The following is a 21068-nucleotide window of genomic DNA, read 5'->3' on the forward strand; positions in this document are numbered from 1 at the left end:
TCAAGGTAAAAGGGAGCAGCTTCGCTTTATTTCAATGTATTTTGTTTCAATAAATTAATCCCAAAAAGTTAGAAACTAGCAAATAGCGTCAACATATAAAAATACCATGAGCGCGTCATGTTATCTGACAATCTACGATTAGCTTGTTATTCTTTGTGTGTCCAAAGAGCTACCATGGATTATACAAAAGCAAAAGAATACAAAAAGTTAATAACAAATGTCATCTTGGTCTAAATCATTTCAAAGCTACATTTATTGTTGATCACAATGGCCTGCCTCATCACAAAACTGAGGAACTCCTCAACCAACAAAGACACACAATGTGTGTCTTTGGGTGGCAGACTCACAGATTTGGTTTGGTTTCATGTTTGTATTGTGTGACTGGGATTTCAGCATCTTCTAACCTTAAGAAATACAAACGTCAAAGACAAGTCACACGTTTTGGGGGACAGCCACATAGTTGTTTTCAATTACACATAAACGTCAAAGCTCATTTGAAGCCTACGACCAACTTGCCATTCAAGACATTTGGACTCTTCAATGCATTCGCCTTTTTGTTAGCATCAGACAATTTGTGCTTTCACAAACATCCAAATCAGTTCATCCTTCACTTTGTCTTAAACTTCACGCATTTCCTCTTCACAAATGTTGAAGACATCTTTGCGTTCAATCAACGTATTGTGTGTGTGTGCGTGAACTACACACACATTTTGCATCCACACTCGAGCGGCTTCTCCACATCTTGCGTCACAGACGTTCCGTCGTCGCACAGAAAGCTGATCCGACGTCGCCGCAGCCTCAGCGGGGCGCAGCAGGTCGGGGAACCCCCCTCTGGCTGGCAGCGGCCCTGGCACTCCACCCAAGAGAAGGTCTTGGAGGTGCGGCACAAGAGCGCCCCACGCTGGAGGCGGTGGTAATCGCGCACGGGCAAACCCAAACACGCCGAGCCTGGAGCAGGAAATGACAGCGACGAGACGATCAGTCAAAAACGCCTTCATGTCTTCAAGAAACATCTCAAACAATTTGCTCTCTAAAGAACTTAACACGTACTCTCACAAATATCAAATTTGTCTTCAACAAACGTAAGAACCTGACGGACATGACTTCTTTGGACCAAAACAAAACAACAACATGTAACGGCTCTCAGGTTTGTGCACTCTTCACAGACAACGACGAGCGAGCAACCTAAAGCTTCAGGAGCTCCCGCAGCGTCGACCGCACCCCTTGCTTCTCGGATTGGCTGGTCACAGTGGGGCCCCGCCCACCCCGACTGGCACACACACTGCACGCCCTGAGAGCAAAAGAGACGAAATTAAAAAAAAAAAAAAAAAAACACCCAAGCGAGCGCTCTTAATTGCTCGCTTGTGAGACCTGTGCGCCCCCTCCTGGTTGGCAAGAGCCATGCACGCAGAGGAGCTCGCGGCAGGCGCGGCACCCCGGCAGCACGCCCGCCTGCATGTGCCCTCGGGTGAAGTCCTGAAGCTCGTGGTTGATGTAAAGGTTCCGGATGCAGCCGTGGAAACCCGACGTGTTGATGGCGTGCGAGGACAGCGACAGCAGCGAGGCGGCGGCGGCGGCGACTGCCTCCTCTGGAAGGCCTGGAAAGAAGAAGAAGAAGAAGAAGAAGAAGAAAAAAATCATCTATTGACAGTCTATTTGGTCTTGTTTGCTGTGGCGACCCACCTCCCACGTAGAGCGGCGCGTCCGTCCCGCCGGCTTGCCGGCGTCCGTCCAGCGTGGCCGCTTGGCCTCCGTCCACCGACAAGTTGAGCGTCCGCTCCAAGGTCAGCAGCTCCACCGTGTGGAAGAGACCGTCGTTCACCGTCTCCGAGCTGAAGGCAGGCGGGCAGGCAGGCAAGCAAGCGCCACCCACAAAAAGCATTTGCTCCAAAGAATTGCTCCAGCCCATCCCCACGTTTTTAGGCTTGACTTTGCATCGTCTTTCTTGCTTGTTTGAATGAACTTCTAATGTTGCCTTCAATGAAGCTTCATTTGGGAGCTCAAAAGGACACAATCACTAGTTCTCAAACACACCTGTAGATGGCGGTGGCGGGCTGGTTGCCGGGGTCATAGGTCACCCTGATGTGACCTTGATGAAGCTCCACAGCGATTGGCTCCTTATCGCCATTAAACAACAAAATGCCATTGTCATCCCCAGTAGACACCTGAAACATAATTGGTTTCTTTGACATAGTGATTCTTTTTTTTTTCCTTTTCAAAATTCATTTCTTTGACATTCCTAATGAAGCATCCCACCTGCATGGTGATGTTGGCTCGGGGGAGGTTCTTGACGTCGAGCAGTTGGACGTAAGCGTTTGCGTTGACAAAGTTGACGCCGACCAGCTTCTCGCAGGCGGGACCCTCGAAGCCCGCCGGGCACTGGCACAGCGCCGCTCCCGCCTTCTCCACGCAGGGGGCGCCGTTTTGGCAATGGGCCAGCTGGCAGGGCGAGGCCGACGACACCTCGCACAAATCGCCCCTGGCAAAGGAGGAAGAAAAATGTATACCCACTTTTGACCTACTTTATTCCATTTGACTGACTTTGTTGAATTTGTTTTTCACATTTGTTTTTAAATTATACTATTAATGATGCTCCTTTGCTATGTTCCCCCCCCCCCTTCCTCATGAATGGATATTGTGGCGTGGGACATACGTGTATCCCTGGGGGCACACGCAGGTGTATCCGTCCAGGTGGTCCACGCAGCGCGCCGCATTCTGACAGCGGTGGTCCGCGCACTCGTCGTAGTCCAGGCCGCAGTCGGGACCCACCCAACCCGGGACGCACACGCATCTCACCCAAAATGGAGGAAAGCAAGAAGTCAGCATCCATCAGAAAAGCTCAGCAAAATAAAAGCATAGAAAAACGATGAAACAATCAAGTGCGTCATAGACGGATCGTGCGTGCGTGCGTGCGTGCGTGCGTCACCGGTGTCCAGCGGCTGTGGCGACACAGGTGGCCTGATTCTTGCAGGGGTCGGTTGCGCAGGCGTCACGCTCTTCCTGGCAAAAGAGGCCTGAGCCGCCAAGCGCAGCACATGACATGACATGACATGACATGACATGACATGACGCCAGCTGCCGCCGTGCCGCCAGCCGAGCGGTCTTACCGTCTCGTCCCGGGGGGCACAGGCAGGTGTAGTTGCCGGCGCCGTCCACGCAGGTGGCGCCGCTCTCGCAGCCGTGGTCCCGGCAGTCGTCGGCGTCCACCTCGCAGTAGACTCCGTGGAAGCCAGACGCGCACGCGCAACTACGCGCAAAACGAGGAGGAGGAGATGACAAATGAATGCAACTCCCGCTAGCTCATTAGCCGCCAGATGAGGCCGACTCATTAAGTGGCGGCTGGGCCTGTCAAAACGGCGACATCACACGTTTAGCACTTGACAACACGCGTGTGAAACCAACGACTCCACACCACACACGACGGACGGGATAGACGGAAAATTCCCTTTGGAAAGAAAAATCACATCTTGTTTGGCAAGTGGCCCACTTGCGATGTTCCTTTGCTACCTGAAGCCGCCCGTCTGCTCGTCCCGGAGACAAGTGGCTCCGTTGACGCAAGGGTTACTGGCGCACGCGTCGGCGGGACTCTCACAATGTTGGCCCTGCCAACGCACACGTCGCAGATGCGGCTCGTTAGGTCACGGCGGGCGGGCGGGCGGGCGGGCGGGCGGGCGCAATTTTGGGGCACAACTGAGGGCTGTGGGCGGGCTCCTTGAAAGGTAGAAAATTGCGTACCCTGAATCCGTCCTTGCAGGTGCACGCGTACGGCGGCGAGTGCGAGCGCAGGGCCCGGCAGAGGCCTCCGTTGAGGCAAGGCGAGGACGCGCACGGGTTGCACTTGGCCGCCACGCTGGCCTCAACCGAACCTGAAAACACATCAAGGAAGGGTTTGCCCAAGTCCTAAACCCACTTTCTTTTTCACTGTTATATTAGCCCTTTTTTTCTTTTTGATATGTGCAGCGCAGCAGGTGGCGCAGTGTCTCCCTGCCTGCCTCCCTCCCTCCCTCCCTCCCTCACTCACCCTGACAGAGGAAGCGTTCGGGCGGCGTGGTGAGCAAGAGTTTGCCCTCCATGGCGGGCGGTCCGCTGCAGCGCGCGATGCCCGGCTCCTTGTAGCCGCTCTTCAGCCACTCGGACAACCACAGCAGGCGGCAGTCGCAGTACAGCGGGTTGGAGCCGATGGCGCTGGAGCGTCACGTCATCGAAAAGGCACACACAGCCACAAGACACGCACTTGGACACCCTCTCTAGTTTGAATCCTACCTTCTTTCTTTCTTTCTTTCTTTCTTTCTTTCTCGGAGGTGGTCGAACCCGATATTGATCATCGCCGTCATCTACGGCACTTACAGGTGCGAGAGTGACGCGACGTCGTCGAAGATTCCTTGCTGCAGCTCAGAGATGTCGTTACCGTGCAGAGATCTGAAACACAAACAGTGTGCACGTTTACCGGCACCGCTGACGCGCACCGTGCGTGCGTGCGTGCGTATACTAACAAGAGCCTCAGTTTCCGCAGGCCTCCCAGTGCCAGAGGAGGAATACATTGTAAAGAATTGTAACTGAGGATCCTGAGCACAACAACAACAACAACAACACATGAAAAGGATGGAGCGCTATCCCGTTAATTGGGTAAATCATTCTGCTACTCACAGGGTGGTGAGTTGGCTCATGTTGGCAAAGGAGTCGTCGGACAGGGAGCTGATTTGGTTGTTGCTTAGATCTCTGCACAGTCAACACACACAGGTGCGACTTGGTATCAATTGGCAGCAAAAAGGGAGCAAAAGTCTCGAGCTCCCTCTGCCGGACATTCAGATAGGCAGAAGGCTCCGTCAGTGCATCGAGTTGGCAGGGAGGAGAGAAAAGTTGTCCGCACAAAGTAAAGGTCAACCGGAAGTAGATAGAACACGTCAAAAGGATGTGAGCGAGCGGGTAGTCAAAGTTGTCCGGGCCGGGAAGGAGAAAGGTGGCGCTCACATAAGCTGCAGGTGGCGGAAGTTGCCGAGGTGCCCGGGTACTCGCGTGAACCGGTTCCCGTCCAGATATCTGCCAGGGTGAACAGAAGGGATGGATGGATGGATGATGCTATTGGTTTGAAGGGGAGCGACGCGAGTCGAGTCGGGCGCCCACAGTTCGGTGAGGTTAGCAGGAAGTCCCCTGGGCAGGGCCTGCAGGTGCTTGTTGCTGCAGCGCACCACCGTGTCCACGCAGGTGCAAGCCCCGGGACACTGCGGGCCCAGACGGCAGCCGGCCGACTCTGCCGCCGGAGAGCCTGAGAGGACACGCGGGAGGGAGGGAGGTTGGTCAAGGCTCGCTACGGGGGAAGCCATATGGCGGCCGCGCACCGTCATCGCAGCGGAAGTCGGGCGCCGCCACGTCCTGCAGCGGGATCTCGCGCAGGAAAGCCGGCCCTCGGCAGCGAGGGTTTCCCGTCACGATGCGCCGGCTCCTCAGCCAGGCGGCCAACCAGGACAGACGGCAGTCGCAGTTGAACGGGTTGGCCAGCAGGTTCCTGCAAGTGGAGAGCAGCAGCCTGGCTCAGGCCCGCCCACGGCTGCCGTGCCCACGCCAAAAAACACAACAAAAGCAAAACGCTTTGACCCACAGCGTGGAGAGGTTGGGAAGCGCGTCAAAGGTTCCGGGCAAGATGGCGCTCAGTCGGTTGTCGTAGAGCGACAGCAGACGCACGTTGGCCAGGCCGCCGGCGAAGCTGCCGTTGTGCAGGCAGTCGATCTTGTTGTTGCGCAACATCCTGCACACAAGGCAAGGCAAAGCAAAGCAAAGCAAAGCAAAGCAAAGCAGTTCACCTTTGGCTCCATCGTGCTACGAGGGCTTTGGCTTACAGCATGCGCAGCGAGTCCATCCCTCGGAACATGGCCCCCCGCACCGCCTCCAGGTGGTTGGCGCTCAGGTGTAGCTCAGCGACGGCCGAGGCGCCCTCGAAGGCGCCGTCCTCGATCTCCGAGATTTTGTTGTTGCTCAGGTTTCTGGAAGGGAGGGGAAAAAGAAAAGAAAAAAGAAAAACACGCTTTGACAATCGGATGAGCTTGGAACGCAATTGAAGGCAACAGCCGCTTGAGCAGCGGCCATGTTGTTTTCATTGCCGTTGACGTTTGAATCGCCCCTACCGCCCGCCCGCCCGCCCGCCCGTCAGACAAAAAGCAGGACGCTTGTCACTTTTGTGCAAGTCACTCAAGCGTGCATTCAGAGCGACACGACCTACATTTTCTTGAGCTGCGAGAGGCCCTTGAACGCGCCCGTGGCCTCCAGCAGGGTGAGGTCATTGTTGTTGAGACGCCTGAGACCATCATCATCATCATCATCATCACCGGGGCAGCCCAAGAAAACAAAAGAAGAAAAAAGAAGATGGTTAGCAGAGTAGGCATGTCACGCGTCCAGTCGCGCCACACACACACACGTCAACATGGATACATGTTATGTATGCACGTGCGGGTCATACAGTTCCTCCGTGGCCGGCGGCAAGGGTTGGGGGAACTTGGTGAGTCTCAAATTGGAGCAGTCCACCACGTTGGCCTCGCAGCGGCACTTGCTGGGACACGACGGCTTGCCGTCGCAGCCGGAAACCCGCCGGCGGTCCTCGGCCCCTGGTGAGGCACACGCGCGGCTAAATGGCGCTCTCTCCATACGGCACATTTTGGAGCAGCGCAGACGGACGGCTTGGCTTCTACACGACAGGCTGACAGAGGGGCAGAGAGAGAAGGTCCCCTGCAAAGCCGCAAGCCGTCCTTTTGTTTGACACCGACGGGTTGTATGCTCATTTGTGTTAGCCTGTTGATGTCACGTAGCTTTTTGTTAGCATTTGGACTTTATCTTAGCTTTAAGCTAGTAGCGTTTCATGAGGTCATCGACGTGAGCAAGCGTGAGAAGAAAGGCTGCGAAATACTTTTGATCAAATGTGTTGGACTTGCTGGCTCATACGTGAGTTGGGGGCGGGGCGATGTGTTACGCACCTGGAACGTGGTACTGCTCCTTGGCTAAACCATGAACACAAAGAAAAGTCCGTCAATACATTGATTTTCATTTTGAAATCATTTGCTATCTTCTCGATCCTGGCAATCAACAATCGAAGAATACTATCTTAAAAAGACCAAAATAGCCACCGATCCAATTGACATGCGCTCGACACCAATGACCAAGAAAAACGTAACACAATATCGAGTGCTCATTTCCTACACACAGACTGACCGGAGCATCGGAACTTGCTGCTTTTAATTTGCGCGATGCGCTTGTTGGCGAGGCGTCGCGGGCTGGCGCAGCGCGCCCCGCTGGTCTCGATGGGGTTGGCGCCAAGGAAGTCGGCCAGCCACTTGACGTTGCAGTCGCACACAAAGGGGTTCTGGGCCAGGTGGCTGATGATGGCAAAGCACAAAGCGCTCACAAGATGGGGGACAAGAAGGAGGCACCGCTCGAGTCAGCGGCGCTCATCCGTCATGTTCACCACATGACTGTCAATCTTGTCTCTGCCTTGACATTGCTTCAAAGGCAGCAACGTCAATGCTAGCCAGTCTATGGCATTAAGCTAGTAAGCTTTCCAAAGGCCTTTGTTGTCAATATTGTGACATTGTCTCAAATGCTGGCAGCAACGTCGATGCTAGCTTCATTAGCTAGTGTGGTAGCATTAAGCTAGTAAGCTTTGACAAGGCCTTTGCTTTGCTAATGCGACTTGAGCAGCATCGATAGGAGGAGAGCACGCGTGGCGGCGGCGGCGCTCACAGCGTCTGGATGCCTCGCAGCGAGCCGAAGGTTCCTTTGGCCAAACTTGCGATCTTGTTGTCGTACAGCGAGAGCAGCGCCAAGCTCTCCAGATCCTCGAAGGCCGAGGCGCGCACGCAGCGGATCTCGTTGGCGTTCAGCAAGCTGCCGGAGGAGCAGGCCACGCCACGCCACACGCGTCCTTCACAGAGCAAGTCACAATCCCGGCTGGCGTCCGCATCCACTTACAGCAGCTCCAGCGAGGACAGGCCGTCAAACACGCCGGCGGGAAGCTCCGTTATCTTGTTGCCGTACAAAACCCTGAACAAGAAACGCACCAGGGGTGGAATGCTTTTTCACTCCAGCTTGCATTTTAAATTGTCTTTTCCAAATGAGCAAGTTAATTTGGGAAAATGCTTCAATGCTATTGTTGTGTATTAACGCAAAGTAAATAAGGACTAGGGATTGACAAAAACAAGAGTTTGTCTTCGAAGATGGTGAGACTGCAATTCTGGGAGTTCTTGATTTTTCAAAGCATTCTGATTTGTGTTTTACATCATGAATGAAAGTGCTTTGGGGGGTTTTCCGCTCCAACTGTAGATTCATTCATGGAAGGATAATAACCTTGGACCACCCACAAGTAAGCAGCAATACTCACAAGGAGTTGAGAGCTTTGAGGCCTTGAAAAGCATCTGGAGCAATCTCTGAAATCTGGTTGTTACTCAGGTCTCTACACAAAAAGGAAATGCAGAAAACAAAGAGAAATGAAGCAGAAAAGTTGGTTTTAATATGGCCAAAAAAGGAATTGTGGCCGTAACAAAACAAAATGTGCATTCGTGTTCTGCATGTCATCAAAAAAAACAAAAAAACATTTGCTCTTGTTTGAACGCAAGTTGAACTCACATTCGCCGAAGCTTCTTGTAGGAGGTGAAGGCACCTGGAGGAATAGACTTGATGCCATTCTGTTCCAGACGACTGAAAGGGGGCACATTTTGAAATTCAGTCCCTGAAGCCACTGAGCAACATGAAATTCGCCGCACAGGTCAGGCTAAGCGTGTCAACCATGAGCTGACCCACAAAAAAGCTCTCAAAGGAAGCCATGGCATGCTGGAAATAGGCAGCCATTTTGGCTCGTCACTCACATCTCTGCCATGGCCTCCGGGAGGTGGGCGGGGATGGCGGTCAGGCCTCGCCCCCGGCACTCCACGATGTTGTTGGCGCACGAGCACGTCGGCGGACACGAGCCGGACGCCAGGCTGCACGGCTGCACGAAGGCGCTGCCGCTGTGGCCTGGAGCCCAGTCCAAGTTTGGATGCATTTGGACACAACTGTCTGTGACCTCCGCCACACCGAGGGAGGGAGGGAGGCAGGGAGGGAGGGAGGGAGGGTGGGAGGGAGGGAGGCAGGGAGGAGAACTCACCTGAGCAGGCCAAGTCGCTCTTGCGCAGCTCGGCCAGGTTGAGTCCCCTGAGGGCGGGCGGGGCGCTGCACTGGGTGTAAAGGCCCAACGCCGGGCGCTGGCGCAGCCACGGGGACAACCAGGCCAGGTGACAGTCGCAGCGCAGAGAGTTGGAGTGGAGCCGACTGGGGGGGCATGACAAATGCAACTTCATCCAGTCAGATTTGACAGCAAATTGCGGCGGGCAGGGCAGGACTCACAAAGTGCGCAGTTTGGGCATGTGGTTGAAACTGGACACGGGAATGCTGCTGATGTTGTTGTTGTTCAGCGTCCTGCGGACAAACAAGCCAGGCTGGAAGGAAGGGGGGTTGCTGAAGGAAGGCACGGCGCCAGAACCTACTCACAGTACTTGCAGAGATCGCAATGCTCGGAAGGCGCCCTCCTCGATGCAGCCGATGCGGTTCTTGTCCAGCTGCCTGTCAAGGGACACACGCTCACGTACCGTACGACCACAAGGGGGCGCCGCCTCCCTCCTCCCTTGAACATTTCCAACTTACAGATTTTTGAGGTCGGCGGCTCCTCTGAAGGCTCTCCTGGGAATGGCCCGGATGGCGTTTTCACTGAGGTCGCTGCAAACACAGCGAGGCCGAGCTTGAAGTGTTTCCGCACACTTGACCGCGTCACGAGCCCCCCCAAGACACGCGAGCGAAGGCGTCAGTTGCGAGGTCGCGACGACAAGCCCCGAGCACATCGACGGATGCTTTCCCAGCGAGCGGCTCGTCAACACTGCCGTTGCCGGGACGCGACAGGTCAGACGTTGACCCCAGCTGGTCGCAGCTGGACGCCCTGGGCGCTAATATTTGATTTGCTCTCTGAGTCCGCTCGCTTTTGTTCGCGTGTGAGAAAGGTAAACTTTCCCACTCGCTTTGCCTTCCTTCGGAAACTCACTCACTCGCCTTGCCAGGACGCGAGCACGCGCACGACTTGAATTTTCACCATGGCGGCTTCATGCAATATCAAAATGCGAAGGAGGGCAGTCGAAGGAGTTGGCAAACTTACAGTCGCGATAAAGCTTCATTCTTCTGGAACAGAAGCTCCGGAATTTGCGTCAGACGATTCCTGTTGAGACGACTGAAGGCACACGCACGCAATAAATACACAAACGAACAAACAAACAAACACGCTGTGTAGTTAAGTTGCGCACACTCACAGTCGTTCCAGATCCTTCAGCTCATCCAGAGCGCCTCGCTCCACCTCTCGAATTTGGTTCTCCATGAGGTGACTGCCGCGCGCGCGCACACACACATACACACAAATTCCAAAAGGATTGTGAAAAATATTTCCTGACTGACAAAAATTCAAACATTTTCGAGAAGAAAACTATTTGCCTCCACAAACATATCACATTAAAAATGCATGAATATTTCCAACAATATCTTCAAGTATACTGAAAAAAGAAAGCTGGGTCAAGCGTTGCCTTCTGATCAGACTGCCCAGTGCAAAATTCCAAGTGCTTGGGAAACGAACTTTGCGCGTTTGGGAAAAGGCCGCGGTGTCGCTCTGCACCTCGGGCATCTCGTGCGACGACAACGCCGGATGAAGCTACAACAAAGGAGAAGACTCACAGCGCTCGCAGATGCTTCAGGCCGGAAAAGTCCGACTTGCTGATGATGGTCAGGTTGTTGCCGTTCAGGTCCCTGCAACAACAAGAAAAGCGGGAAATGGAAATCCTCCAACACTTAGCATGCCGGCGGCCTTTTCAATTTATTTGCTCGCTCGGAGCGTAAAGCGCAACGGGGAGCGGGCGCCACAAATTTCCCTCCCTTCTCGATGCAAAGGAGGAGGAAGGCCATCAATTATTTACGCAGAGTCAATTTGATGTGATCATTTCTGCTGCATGTCAGGAATGCTTCCCTCTGACGTTGAAGTCAGGGAATCTCGCTCCAGCCGCTAAAGCTGACCTGTCCAGTTTGCCACTTTGAGGAACTTGCCAGCGCAAGCACGCGTGCCCGCCCGCCAAACTTGTTTCTTCAACACATGCACACATGCACGACGCACATACTCACAGCCTTTCCACTCCTCTGGGGATGTCGCTGGGCACGGTGCGGATCCCGAGGCCGTGGCAGTCCACCGTGTTCCCCAGGCAGCTACAGGGAGCCGGGCAGGCCCGCGCACTGCCGCCTCCTCCAACCCCCGACACCACGGCCAGCAGCGCCAGGAGCCGCAGCGACGCCCGCCCGCATCCTCTTGACCTCCCGCTCATGACAGATACGCAGATGCGGGAGCGCCGCTGCTTCCTCCGGGAAGCCGATGCGCAAGGAAGGAGCGCCCAGGTAGGGTGGGACGACCAGAAGCAGATGCCGCCGATTGGGGGAGGTCGGCTTGGGCTCCGGTGCACTGTGCCGACTGACTCGTCTTCTTCCTCTTCGCTTGGCTTCTTCCTCTCATTGAGTCATTGTGCGGCGTGGATGCCAGCCACTGGTGGGGGGTCGGGGGGGGTGACTCCCTCTCTCTGTCCCTCTCTCTCTCTCTCCACATGCACAGAGCAATCATCCATCAAAAGCTTTTCCAAACAACAGCAGTAAGACTCCGCCCCAGCAGCTCCCAGGGGCAAAGTCATCCTCCCTGTCCTCGCTACTGTAAGCCCCGCCCCTTCAAAGTGTGTGTGGGGGGGGGGGGGGGGGGGGGACTGCGAACATGATGGGGGGGAGCAAATAGAAGCGACGCCAAAGCATCCAAGTCAGCAGATTGGCGGGAAAGCACAAGTGCGCTGGATGTCATTTGTCTTTTCATTGTCTTCCTCCAAAACGTATTTCTGTCCAATTGCTTGCAAAGGCGTCAACTGGTTCAGATCTGGATTCAAACACGTTATGGCAACAAATCAGACATCAATTGTCCAATACCATTTCAATCATTTGAAATGTCTGATCTGGATCAGATCCGGATCAACACATGACCGACGAAGCGAATCGTTATTACATTGTGCATCGACAAACGCGTGACCTGGATCAGATCTGGATCAAATCTGGATTAAAAGACATTTTGACAAAGATGGAAGAGATTGAACTCCATTTTCCATTTGTCAAGGAGCTCATCATTTCCACGGCTTCCGGAGTAGTCGACACCTTGTTCCTTCCAAAGGCGCGCTTTGGATGAGGCAAGGAGATACATCGACAGTCGGGGGAGGAAAGCCAAAAGTGAAAGTGCAACACATTTGCTTATCTCATCTCATCTCATTTCTTTAAGAGTGTGCTCATGCGTGTCAGTGAGGGGAAAGAGGAAGAAGGCCAGCTGTCATACTTCATTTGGTTTTCGCACACACGGCCGTAGACGAGAGAGAGGCGACGGACTATCAAGTATGCGCTGGACGCCACAAAAGGGATTGGGCCTGTTCGTGGCCTTGCTCTTGGACGTACAAGGTACGACGTTTGGCTCACAATCGATTGCAATGCCGACTTTTGCCATTTGATTATTATCGTGCTTTCATCGACTGTAATCCGGCCACGTTCGGCAGCGCTAAAAACACCTTTGCCGGACATTTGCTCCATCTGGATCTGATCTGGATTTACATTTTGAAAGGGCGACACGCTCTAACATTGAATTGGCATGGCTTTGCTTCCTTCCAGATGCCTAATCTGGATCAGATCTGGTTTCAAACACAATCCCAGCGATATTGTCTGTCAGCCGCCCGGCCCGGCCCGGCGTGTCTTCAATCACTTCCAAATAGGTCATTGAGATTAGATTTGCTCCAAATGCGTTTGACGTGTAACATTTGCATGGCTTCGAAATAGTCGTCGGAACAAATTGGCTTTTCAAAAGTTTTCTTGGGCTTAATAAAAAGGAGCAGGAAACGTCGACCGCAGAGAGCAGAAGGAAGAAGCTTGCGCCCGTCTCACGGTGCGTCTCATTTTCTCACACTACAAAGTTGTGGTCGTGCATGTCAATGAGGCAAAGAGGAAGAAGCTCTGAGACGGACGGCCTCGTAGTCGCTGCGTGCCATGCTGGAGCAGAGCAGATCTGGATTCAAATATGGTTGCAGTTTTCAGTGCCCCCTCCCCAAAAGGAAAAAAAACAAAACATACCTTGATCCAAGAGTACATTTGCATGCTTTTCAGTGCTGGCGACGGATGACTGGGGAGGGGACTACACTCTCGGCGCCGTCTGTGGCCTGGAGGGAAGCACGGTGGAGCTCCAGTGCACCTTCTGGCACCCGACAACCGACAAGGGCCGAAACATTTACACAACGGCGACTCGGTGGCACACCGAGACCAACTGGCCCGGTAAAACGCATCCCGAAGATTTGCGTTCGGACCCCCGATACTCCGGTCGAGTGCGCGTTGAGTGCCAACAGAAGAAGTGCAAGTTGGTCATCCGGGAGCTGAGACAAAGCGACGCGGGCGAATACAGATTCAGATTCGTCACGTCAGGTGGAAGAGGCTACAGCGTCATTCCTGCAGTCACTCTGAGTGTCACCAGTAAGGATTCTTACGCCAATGAATGGAACGCGCGCGGCTTTTGGCGCAAGGGAGTCGGCATCCCTGCGGGAAACTCCCGCGAGGTCAAATGTGTGAGCGCCAGCCTGGAATGTCAGAAGGCAGAGCAAAGCTGTTGTGCGCTGCCCTGCTACTGCAGACAGTGCACACGCACGCACGCAAAAGCGAAGCGGCTCGGCGGGAATGCAATCGAACACATTTACAATGAAATGGTTTGACACTCTTCTTGACTAATTCAGATCTCAGCGTACAAGCGAAGACGAGGACCACACTCAAGTGTGAGAGCAAGTGCTCTCTGGGGGCTTCTCCTTCATTCATCTGGTACGAGAATGGAGAGGAAATCAAAGATGTGCCTACCCAATTCCACTATTATTCCAGCTACGCATGTGCTCTACCAGACTATGAGCAGCTTGCATCTCCTCCCGTGTGTGAGTTAGCGACTCCCGCCGCTACGGTCCGTAGCACCTAGCTCCTTGCTAAAGCTAAAATGTTGTTCAATCTTGCAGGTGTGCCAGGTTACACCTCATGCTACAATGTGGTTTACGACAGCAGACGCATGTGCGCCCTCAAAGGCTCGAAAGTGGACATCGAGTGCTCTTACAGCCCCTACAGCCAGGTCAATTCCAATTTCTGGTACACAGACCAATCGCAACCTCGGGACCTTACGTTGGACAACCGCTATAAAAGTCGTGTCAAGCTCTTTGAATCAAGCTATGGACGATCGACTCTGAGAATCAACAACGTGACGGAGAGCGATTCTGCTGAGTATCGCTTCAAATTCTACGCATCAGGTTTTGAATGGAAGGGTCGTTTGCCGGGAACCACTTTGACAGTCACAGGTAACAGTGAAAGGTAGCAGAGAACATTTACTGCAAAAACAAGGTGCAGGGCCACTTGAGGTTCTTGGCAACAAAAGTAAAGATGGAGATTTGGTTTCGGGGATGTGAGCAGGGGCAGAATTTGAACGCATTTCGCTTCTGTGATGCTCTTTCCAGCCCCTCTCCCTCTCTCCCTCCCATTGATTGCCATGCACGCACCTTTTGCCTCCAGCTGCGCAGGTGCAGGTGACAAACGTCACAGGTAGACGCGCATACGTCATCGCTCAGCTGGCGTGTCACACGACATGCAACCTGGAAGTTCCTTGGTCTTTTTGCTGGTTCGTGAATGGACGCCAAGTGGGCGACTGCGAGTCTTCCCAGACGGCCAAACCTCGGGAAATCACTTTATATCGCGGAGACTACGTCACCTGTGCTGTGAAAGGAAAACCACTCAGCATCTCTTCTCGTCTGTGTGAGGGATTTTTATTTTTTACTCATTCAGTTCACTAAACCGGCCCACTGAGCAATTGATTGATTTATTGTCAATATCCATCCGTTTTCATGACCGACCGCTTCATCTTCATTATTTCCCTTGGTCACTTGGCATTGGGAGCAGCTCACTGTGCTCGAGTCATTACTGCCACCCGCAGGACAGCAATTGAACAGCATTACTGTCATGACTTGTCTACCCTCTACTGACTGACATTGTCTACCACCACCTTCTTCCCTCCTCGTTCAGATGCTCTGGCGGCCCCCTCGGTGTCCCCGAGCGACTTGGGTGATGGTATCTTGAAGGGTCAGCGGCTGACTCTGACCTGCACAGTCGACCCATTAGCATCATGTACATATGGGTGGTTTAAGGAGACCGGAAACTCAGGTCATCAAAAAGTGAGTGACAAAGCTGTCCTGGACTTCCCATCCATCAAGTCTTCAGACTCTGCGGAATATTTTTGTACCGTGGCAAATGAGCTGGGGGAGAAGCAGTCAAAACGCATCAAAGTCAATGTGAAATGTAAGTACAGTCCCTCACGTGCTGGTTTAGGACTCGTCTCGTTGAGGCCAATTGTGCTCCTCAGATCCTCCGGAGGACGTCGCTTTGGAGGCCATTCCATCAGCAGTCCCTTGGGAGGGCCAGTCTGTGAGTCTGAAGTGCAGCAGTGCCACTAATCCAAAGGCTCGCTACGCGTTTTACAAGGACAACGAACCGGTGGGCCGGGATCCGGGCGGATTTGTCAATTTCAGTTCTATCAGCCCTGAAGATGCCGGAAGCTTCCACTGCCAGGCCTGCAATGAATACGGATGCGTCAATTCTACAAAGGTTCTCCTAGACGTCGTATGTAAGTGGACAAAGTGGAGCTGGAGACTAGCTGAGTCAATCTCCAGATTTCAACCCTAGCGAGCGTGCCTTGTGTTGACGTTCCGTTAAGCTTTTATGCCAACCAGTTGTGTTGTTTGAAATCATCCAAAGCGTTTTCGCCCTAGACGGTCCTCGGCGGCCCAAGGTCTCAGCCACACCCTCGGGTTCTGTCGGCGTGGGCTCTTGGGTCAGCCTGACCTGCAGCAGTGATGCCAAGCCCAGTGTCATGTCTCGTCCCCAGTTCTGTGTCTGTGTGCTTGCCCCTCCCTTCCTGTGTGCCCTTGATTTGTGTAATCACACGCACCTGCCTCTCGTTACCTGTGTCTTATTTAAGTTCTGTTTGCGTGTCACTCGCCGTCGGAGCATTGCACGAGATGTGCGGACAATGCATGTCTCACTGTCACGCGGTTTGTTTTGTTCCTGTCTTTTGTTTCACGCTTTAGCGGTCAGTCCTTTTGGTTTTGTTTAGTCACGTCAGTTTGCCGGGTTTGAATTTTGAGTTTTCTGCAATAAACCCTGGTCCAAGCTGCATTTGGTCGTCCTCGCTCCATTCCTCCACCCCGAAGCCTGACACCCAGCTCTTTTCATAACTGCATTGTTCCGCTTGGTCAGGTCCACTGAAGGTGATGACGGTGGTTCGCGTGCTGGCTGGCTTGCTCCTCCTCTTCCTGATTCTTGGCGCCGCCCTGCTGCACAGGTGGGTTCCATTTTTTTGTACTTTATTTACATATGGTTAGGGAATTTTAGAAAAGTGTATTAAAAAGCCGATTTTAAAACGTGAACGTTTCTAAATTTAGGAAGAATACAAATGACAAAATAATGATCAGAATATAAAGTGAAAAAGATTTAGTTTCAAATGTTTTGTGGCCAAAGGTGTTCATTTCATTTTGTGTTTGTTTGATATTTTAGGAAAAAGATGGCACCAGCAGCTCAGGTGAAAAAAAACTTGCATGACATCATCATGTAGTATATCTTATTTGGATAGGACTAAAAATGTCAAAAATGTTCATGTTACTCAAGATTTTGTAACTCCATTTTGTCACAACAGTTGAAATACTTTAAGGGGAAAAAAAGTCATGACACACTTTGAGATTTGAAATGAAAACACATGTATTTTGGAAGCTGTTAAAAAGTCGTGAAAATGTTACGAAATTAGAAAAAAAAGGAGAAAAAGTGTAAACCTGATCCAAAATGTGCTCAGCCAAACGCAAGCGCAGAAGACAGCAGGGGCGGTCCGGACGAGCTGCTGAACTCCACGCTGGCTTTCTCCGAGCCCGACGCCATCTACGCCAACGTCGCCCGGGCCGAGAGGCGCCGGAGCGAGGATCGGGACGAGGGAGTGGATTACAGTGCCGTCAACTGCCGCGCCTCCAGGTGACTTTCAATTTGGCTGGAAAATACTGAAATCTGCCATGGGTTCTGACAAAAAAATAAATCCTCCTCAATAGACCTGCAAAAATATAACCGCTTCACCTTCCCCACAAAAAATGGGGTGGTCATACTGGATGGTCTCTCTGGTTGTCTCCACCCGCAGGCCCAGGCCGGAAGCTGGAGAGGACGCCGACGCTGTACAGCCAGTCAAGTCAAGTCAAGTTGATTTGTATCGCCCTAAATCACAAGCAGTCTCAAAGGGCTTCACATAGACAAACAATTGACAATTCTTCTCAAAGCATCCCCTGATCTTAAGCTCCCAAAAGGGCAAGGAAAAACTCCAAAAACCCCTACCAGGGGAAAATGAGAAACCTTGAGAAGGGACCACAGATGGAAGGATCCCCCTTTCAGGATCACCAGGCTGCAATGGATGCAGAGAGGGCACAAATAATACATCATATGAAAAGCGAAGGGAGCGAAAACAAACTCCGGCCGAATCGGCCACTACAGGTTAATTAAAGGCCATATCATAGAAATGTGTCTTTAAACGTGTCTTAAATGTTTCTACTGAGGTAGCAGTTCTAATATCCATTGGTAGGGCATTCCAAAGCTCTGGAGCCCGTCTAGACCCTGCAGACATTTTCTTGGCCCTCGGTGTCGCTAAAAGGGTCGCGTTTTGCGAACGAAGGTTACGAGATGGAACATAAGGAACAACTAGGTCGACGAGATATGAAGGCGCTAAGCCATGCAGTGATTTATTTATAGGTTAATAGAAGAACCTTGAAGTCACATCTTAAATGGACCGGGAGCCAATGGAAGTTGGCTAATATTGGGGTAATGTGATCACATTTTCTTGTCCGGGAGAGCAGCATTTTGTACTAACTGTAGACTTTTGATGCGGGACTTAGGAAGACCAGAGAATAATACATGACAGTAGTCCAGGCGCGACGTGACGAACGCATGTATAATAGTTTCCGCATCACCGGTCGAGAGGATCGGACGGATCTTTGCAATATTACGAAGGTGAAAAAACGCAATTGTGGTTATATTCTTAATGTGCTTTTGAAAGGAGAGCGTTTGGTCAAATATTACCCCGAGATTAGTTACAGTATCGCTCTGAGTGATAGTACGGTTATCTACAGTTATAGTGGTTTCCTTAACTAAGTTTTGATAACGACTTGGACCAATTATCGACATCTCCGTTTTATTGATTGATTGATTGATTGATTGAATATTTATTGATCCCCAGGGGTGGGGAAATATCTGGGTTAAGACGAAGGAAGTTGAGAGACATCCATTGCTTGATCTCTGCAAGGCACGCCTCAAGATTACAACAATCCCGCGGATCTGTCACCGATAACGGCATGTATAGTTGGGTGTCATCTGCGTAGCATTGAAAACTAATATTATATTTACGTATTATGTCCCCAAGCGGAATCACATAAATATTAAATAGAATTGGTTCGAGTAACGATCCCTGTGGGACACCACACGTAACATTACAGAGCTCCGAGGACGTATTGCCATGGACCACTCGGTGAGTCCTGTCTGATGGATAGGAATAGAACCAGCCTAGTGCTGACCCTGAAATACCAAGACAACTTTTAAGACGCCCTAATAAAATATCGAAGTCTACAGTGTGGAAGGCAGCGCTGAGATCGAGTAGTAACATTCCAGATGAAGTGTTTGAATCCATAGCTATGAGGAGATCATTCGTCACTTTAGCAAGTGATGTCTCCGTGGAATGATTAGCTCTAAAACCAGACTGAAAAGAGTCATATCGATTATTGGCGACCATGTAATCAATAAGCTGCTGCGCTACTACTTTTTCAAGAAGTTTTGCTATGAATGGGAGGTTTGAAACTCCAGCACCGTGCAGTCAAAGCGCATCTGACCCAAGCAAGCAAGCAAGCAAGCAAGCTTAGCCTTGGCAGCCAAAACGTCAAGCCAGATTCGGCTGGTTTTAGAGCCTTTCTAGATACTGTATGCAATATGAATACTGTCATCAATATTTTTCACCCCAGCCAGCCAAAAAAAATGGTTCTTCTTATGAGGGGGGGAAAAAACATTTCAAGCTTTTAGGAAAAGTTGTCATTTAAAAAGACTTAAAGGTGCTGGGTTTTAAATGGGCCACATTTAGCTGTGCATTTTGTCCCTGCCATTTTGAGAACGAAATTGACACTAGTTGTTTCCTCGAATGCCTTTGCCCCTCCTCCTTTGCGGGAGTTCACCTCATGCGCATGCGCGTTTGACGAAAATACCATATTGAACTCAAGCGAAGCCAACACGCAGCGTTTGACGAAAATACCATATTGAACTCAAGCGAAGCCAACACGCACAAAAACAAACAAACAAATAAACCCACAAATGTTGATATGAACGTAAAGGAGCCGCATGAAACCCGGCAAGGAGCCGCATGCGGCTCGCGAGCCGCGGGTTGGCCACCCCTGCGCTAAGTGGTGTTCCTCAGCCCCCGCCCTCCCACTCACCCAGTTTGACGACTCGTACTATCTCCAGCTCGTAGTTGTCGTAGTAGCTCTGCTGGACGCTCAAAACCTTGACCAGGAAAACTGACGGCAAACAAGGGGCAAAGGTGGCTTGTGATTCAGGGAGACGCTACCATTGTGCCTGGGAGTGTCTGGGAAGTACCGTGGTGCAGCGACTTGCAGGCAAAGGCCTCCCTTTCGCCGGCACCAAAGCGCTGCTCGTCTGTTTTGGCCACGCAGCAGTCGCCTGCGCAGACCGGTCCGCAAAAGGCTTAGCGGGTCGGCGAAGGAAGGCACGGCGCCAGAACCTACTCACAGTACTTGCAGAGATCGCAATGCTCGGAAGGCGCCCTCCTCGATGCAGCCGATGCGGTTCTTGTCCAGCTGCCTGTCAAGGGACACACACTCACGTACCGTACGACCACAAGGGGGCGCCGCCTCCCTGCCTCCCTCCTTCCTTGAACATTTCCAACGTACAGATTTTTGAGGTCGGCGGCTCCTCTGAAGGCTCTCCTGGGAATGGCCCGGATGGCGTTTTCACTGAGGTCGCTGCAAACACAGCGAGGCCGAGCTTGAAGTGTTTCCGCGCGCCGGACACTTGAACGCGTCACGAGCAATGTTCCCTCTAATTTTTCATGTATCTGGGCATACACACAAGCTCCCTGAGCAAACTGAGGACTACTGTGAGCAACATCAGATATGCACGCTTTATTTTTAAGTAAGTCATTTGGTCCACTTAAAAAAAGACAAAAATCTGAAAAATGGGATGTGTAGATGTTATACAGTATGTGAGAGTCCTGCTTTGGCCATGGGAAGAGTCCTGCTTTGGCCATAGGAAGAGTCCTGCTTTGGCCATGGGAAGAGTCCTGCTTTGGCCATAGGAAGAGTCCTGCTTTGGCCATGGGAAGAGTCCTGCTTGGGCCATGGGAAGAGTCCTGCTTGGGCCATGGGAAGACCTGGATCAGATCTGGATCAAATCTGGATTAAAAGACATTTTGACAAAGATGGAAGAGATTGAACTCCATTTTCCATTTGTCAACGAGCTCATCATTTCCACGGCTTCCGGAGTAGTCGACACCTTGTTCCTTCCAAAGGCGCGCTTTGGATGAGGCAAGGAGATACATCGACAGTCGGGGGAGGACAGCCAAAAGTGAAAGTGCAACACATTTGCTTATCTCATCTCATCTCATTTCTTTAAGAGTGTGCTCATGCGTGTCAGTGAGGGGAAAGAGGAAGAAGGCCAGCTGTCATACTTCATTTGGTTTTCGCACATACGGCCGTAGACGAGAGAGAGGCGACGGACTATCAAGTATGCGCTGGACGCCACAAAAGGGATTGGGCCTGTTCGTGGCCTTGCTCTTGGACGTACAAGGTACGACGTTTGGCTCACAATCGATTGCAATGCCGACTTTTGCCATTTGATTATTATCGTGCTTT

At 52.0% G+C, this 21068-nt stretch overlaps 3 protein-coding genes across 9 annotated transcripts in view; 1 reads left to right on the forward strand and 2 right to left on the reverse strand.

The window, feature by feature from the left end:
- On the reverse strand, nucleotides 1–13268 carry slit1b (slit homolog 1b (Drosophila)). Of its 2 annotated transcripts, XM_037248054.1 has the most exons (38): nucleotides 13189–13268; nucleotides 11173–11959; nucleotides 10732–10803; nucleotides 10317–10388; nucleotides 10166–10237; nucleotides 9664–9735; nucleotides 9511–9582; nucleotides 9367–9438; nucleotides 9128–9291; nucleotides 8850–8997; nucleotides 8611–8682; nucleotides 8366–8437; nucleotides 7957–8028; nucleotides 7729–7872; nucleotides 7201–7364; nucleotides 6966–6989; nucleotides 6455–6599; nucleotides 6218–6292; nucleotides 5838–5981; nucleotides 5600–5746; nucleotides 5340–5506; nucleotides 5125–5266; nucleotides 4972–5040; nucleotides 4648–4719; nucleotides 4494–4565; nucleotides 4348–4419; nucleotides 4022–4185; nucleotides 3736–3866; nucleotides 3508–3602; nucleotides 3108–3247; nucleotides 2927–3014; nucleotides 2654–2791; nucleotides 2257–2479; nucleotides 2035–2165; nucleotides 1684–1832; nucleotides 1372–1598; nucleotides 1186–1291; nucleotides 1–948 (listed from the first exon to the last, which is right to left on the reverse strand). In XM_037248054.1, the coding sequence occupies exons 2-38, from the start codon at nucleotides 11367–11369 to the stop codon at nucleotides 698–700; spliced, it is 4437 nt and encodes a 1478-aa protein (XP_037103949.1). In that variant the 5' UTR covers nucleotides 11370–11959; nucleotides 13189–13268; the 3' UTR covers nucleotides 1–697. The 2 variants fall into 2 exon arrangements, with proteins under 2 accessions (XP_037103949.1, XP_037103956.1); XM_037248061.1 differs by lacking the exon at nucleotides 10166–10237.
- LOC119120886 (B-cell receptor CD22-like) overlaps nucleotides 7753–21068 on the forward strand; it is an 18209-nt gene continuing 4893 nt past the window's right edge. For 2 of the 6 annotated variants that reach the window (XM_037248118.1, XM_037248152.1), the window contains exon 1: nucleotides 20912–21003. In XM_037248118.1, coding sequence (XP_037104013.1) covers nucleotides 20943–21003 — 61 coding nt within the window. In that variant the 5' untranslated portion in view covers nucleotides 20912–20942. Of the gene's footprint in view, nucleotides 7759–11714; nucleotides 11722–12463; nucleotides 12526–13221; nucleotides 13582–13838; nucleotides 14028–14105; nucleotides 14439–14649; nucleotides 14890–15156; nucleotides 15430–20911; nucleotides 21004–21068 lie in introns of those variants that run through there. The other 4 variants (XM_037248136.1, XM_037248144.1, XM_037248160.1 and 1 more) reach the window with 4 other exon arrangements.
- Nucleotides 19602–21068, reverse strand: part of LOC119120819 (complement C3-like) — a 17066-nt gene continuing 15599 nt past the window's right edge. The window contains exons 42-43 of the mRNA XM_037248044.1: nucleotides 19795–19878; nucleotides 19602–19715 (exon numbers count right to left, since the gene is read on the reverse strand). Of these exons, the coding sequence (XP_037103939.1) occupies nucleotides 19612–19715; nucleotides 19795–19878 (188 nt within the window). The 3' untranslated portion in view covers nucleotides 19602–19611. The remainder of the gene's footprint in view (nucleotides 19716–19794; nucleotides 19879–21068) is intronic.

This window comes from Syngnathus acus, chromosome 1 (assembly GCF_901709675.1).
Source record: "Syngnathus acus chromosome 1, fSynAcu1.2, whole genome shotgun sequence".
In the NCBI taxonomy this organism is placed as follows: domain Eukaryota; kingdom Metazoa; phylum Chordata; class Actinopteri; order Syngnathiformes; family Syngnathidae; genus Syngnathus; species Syngnathus acus.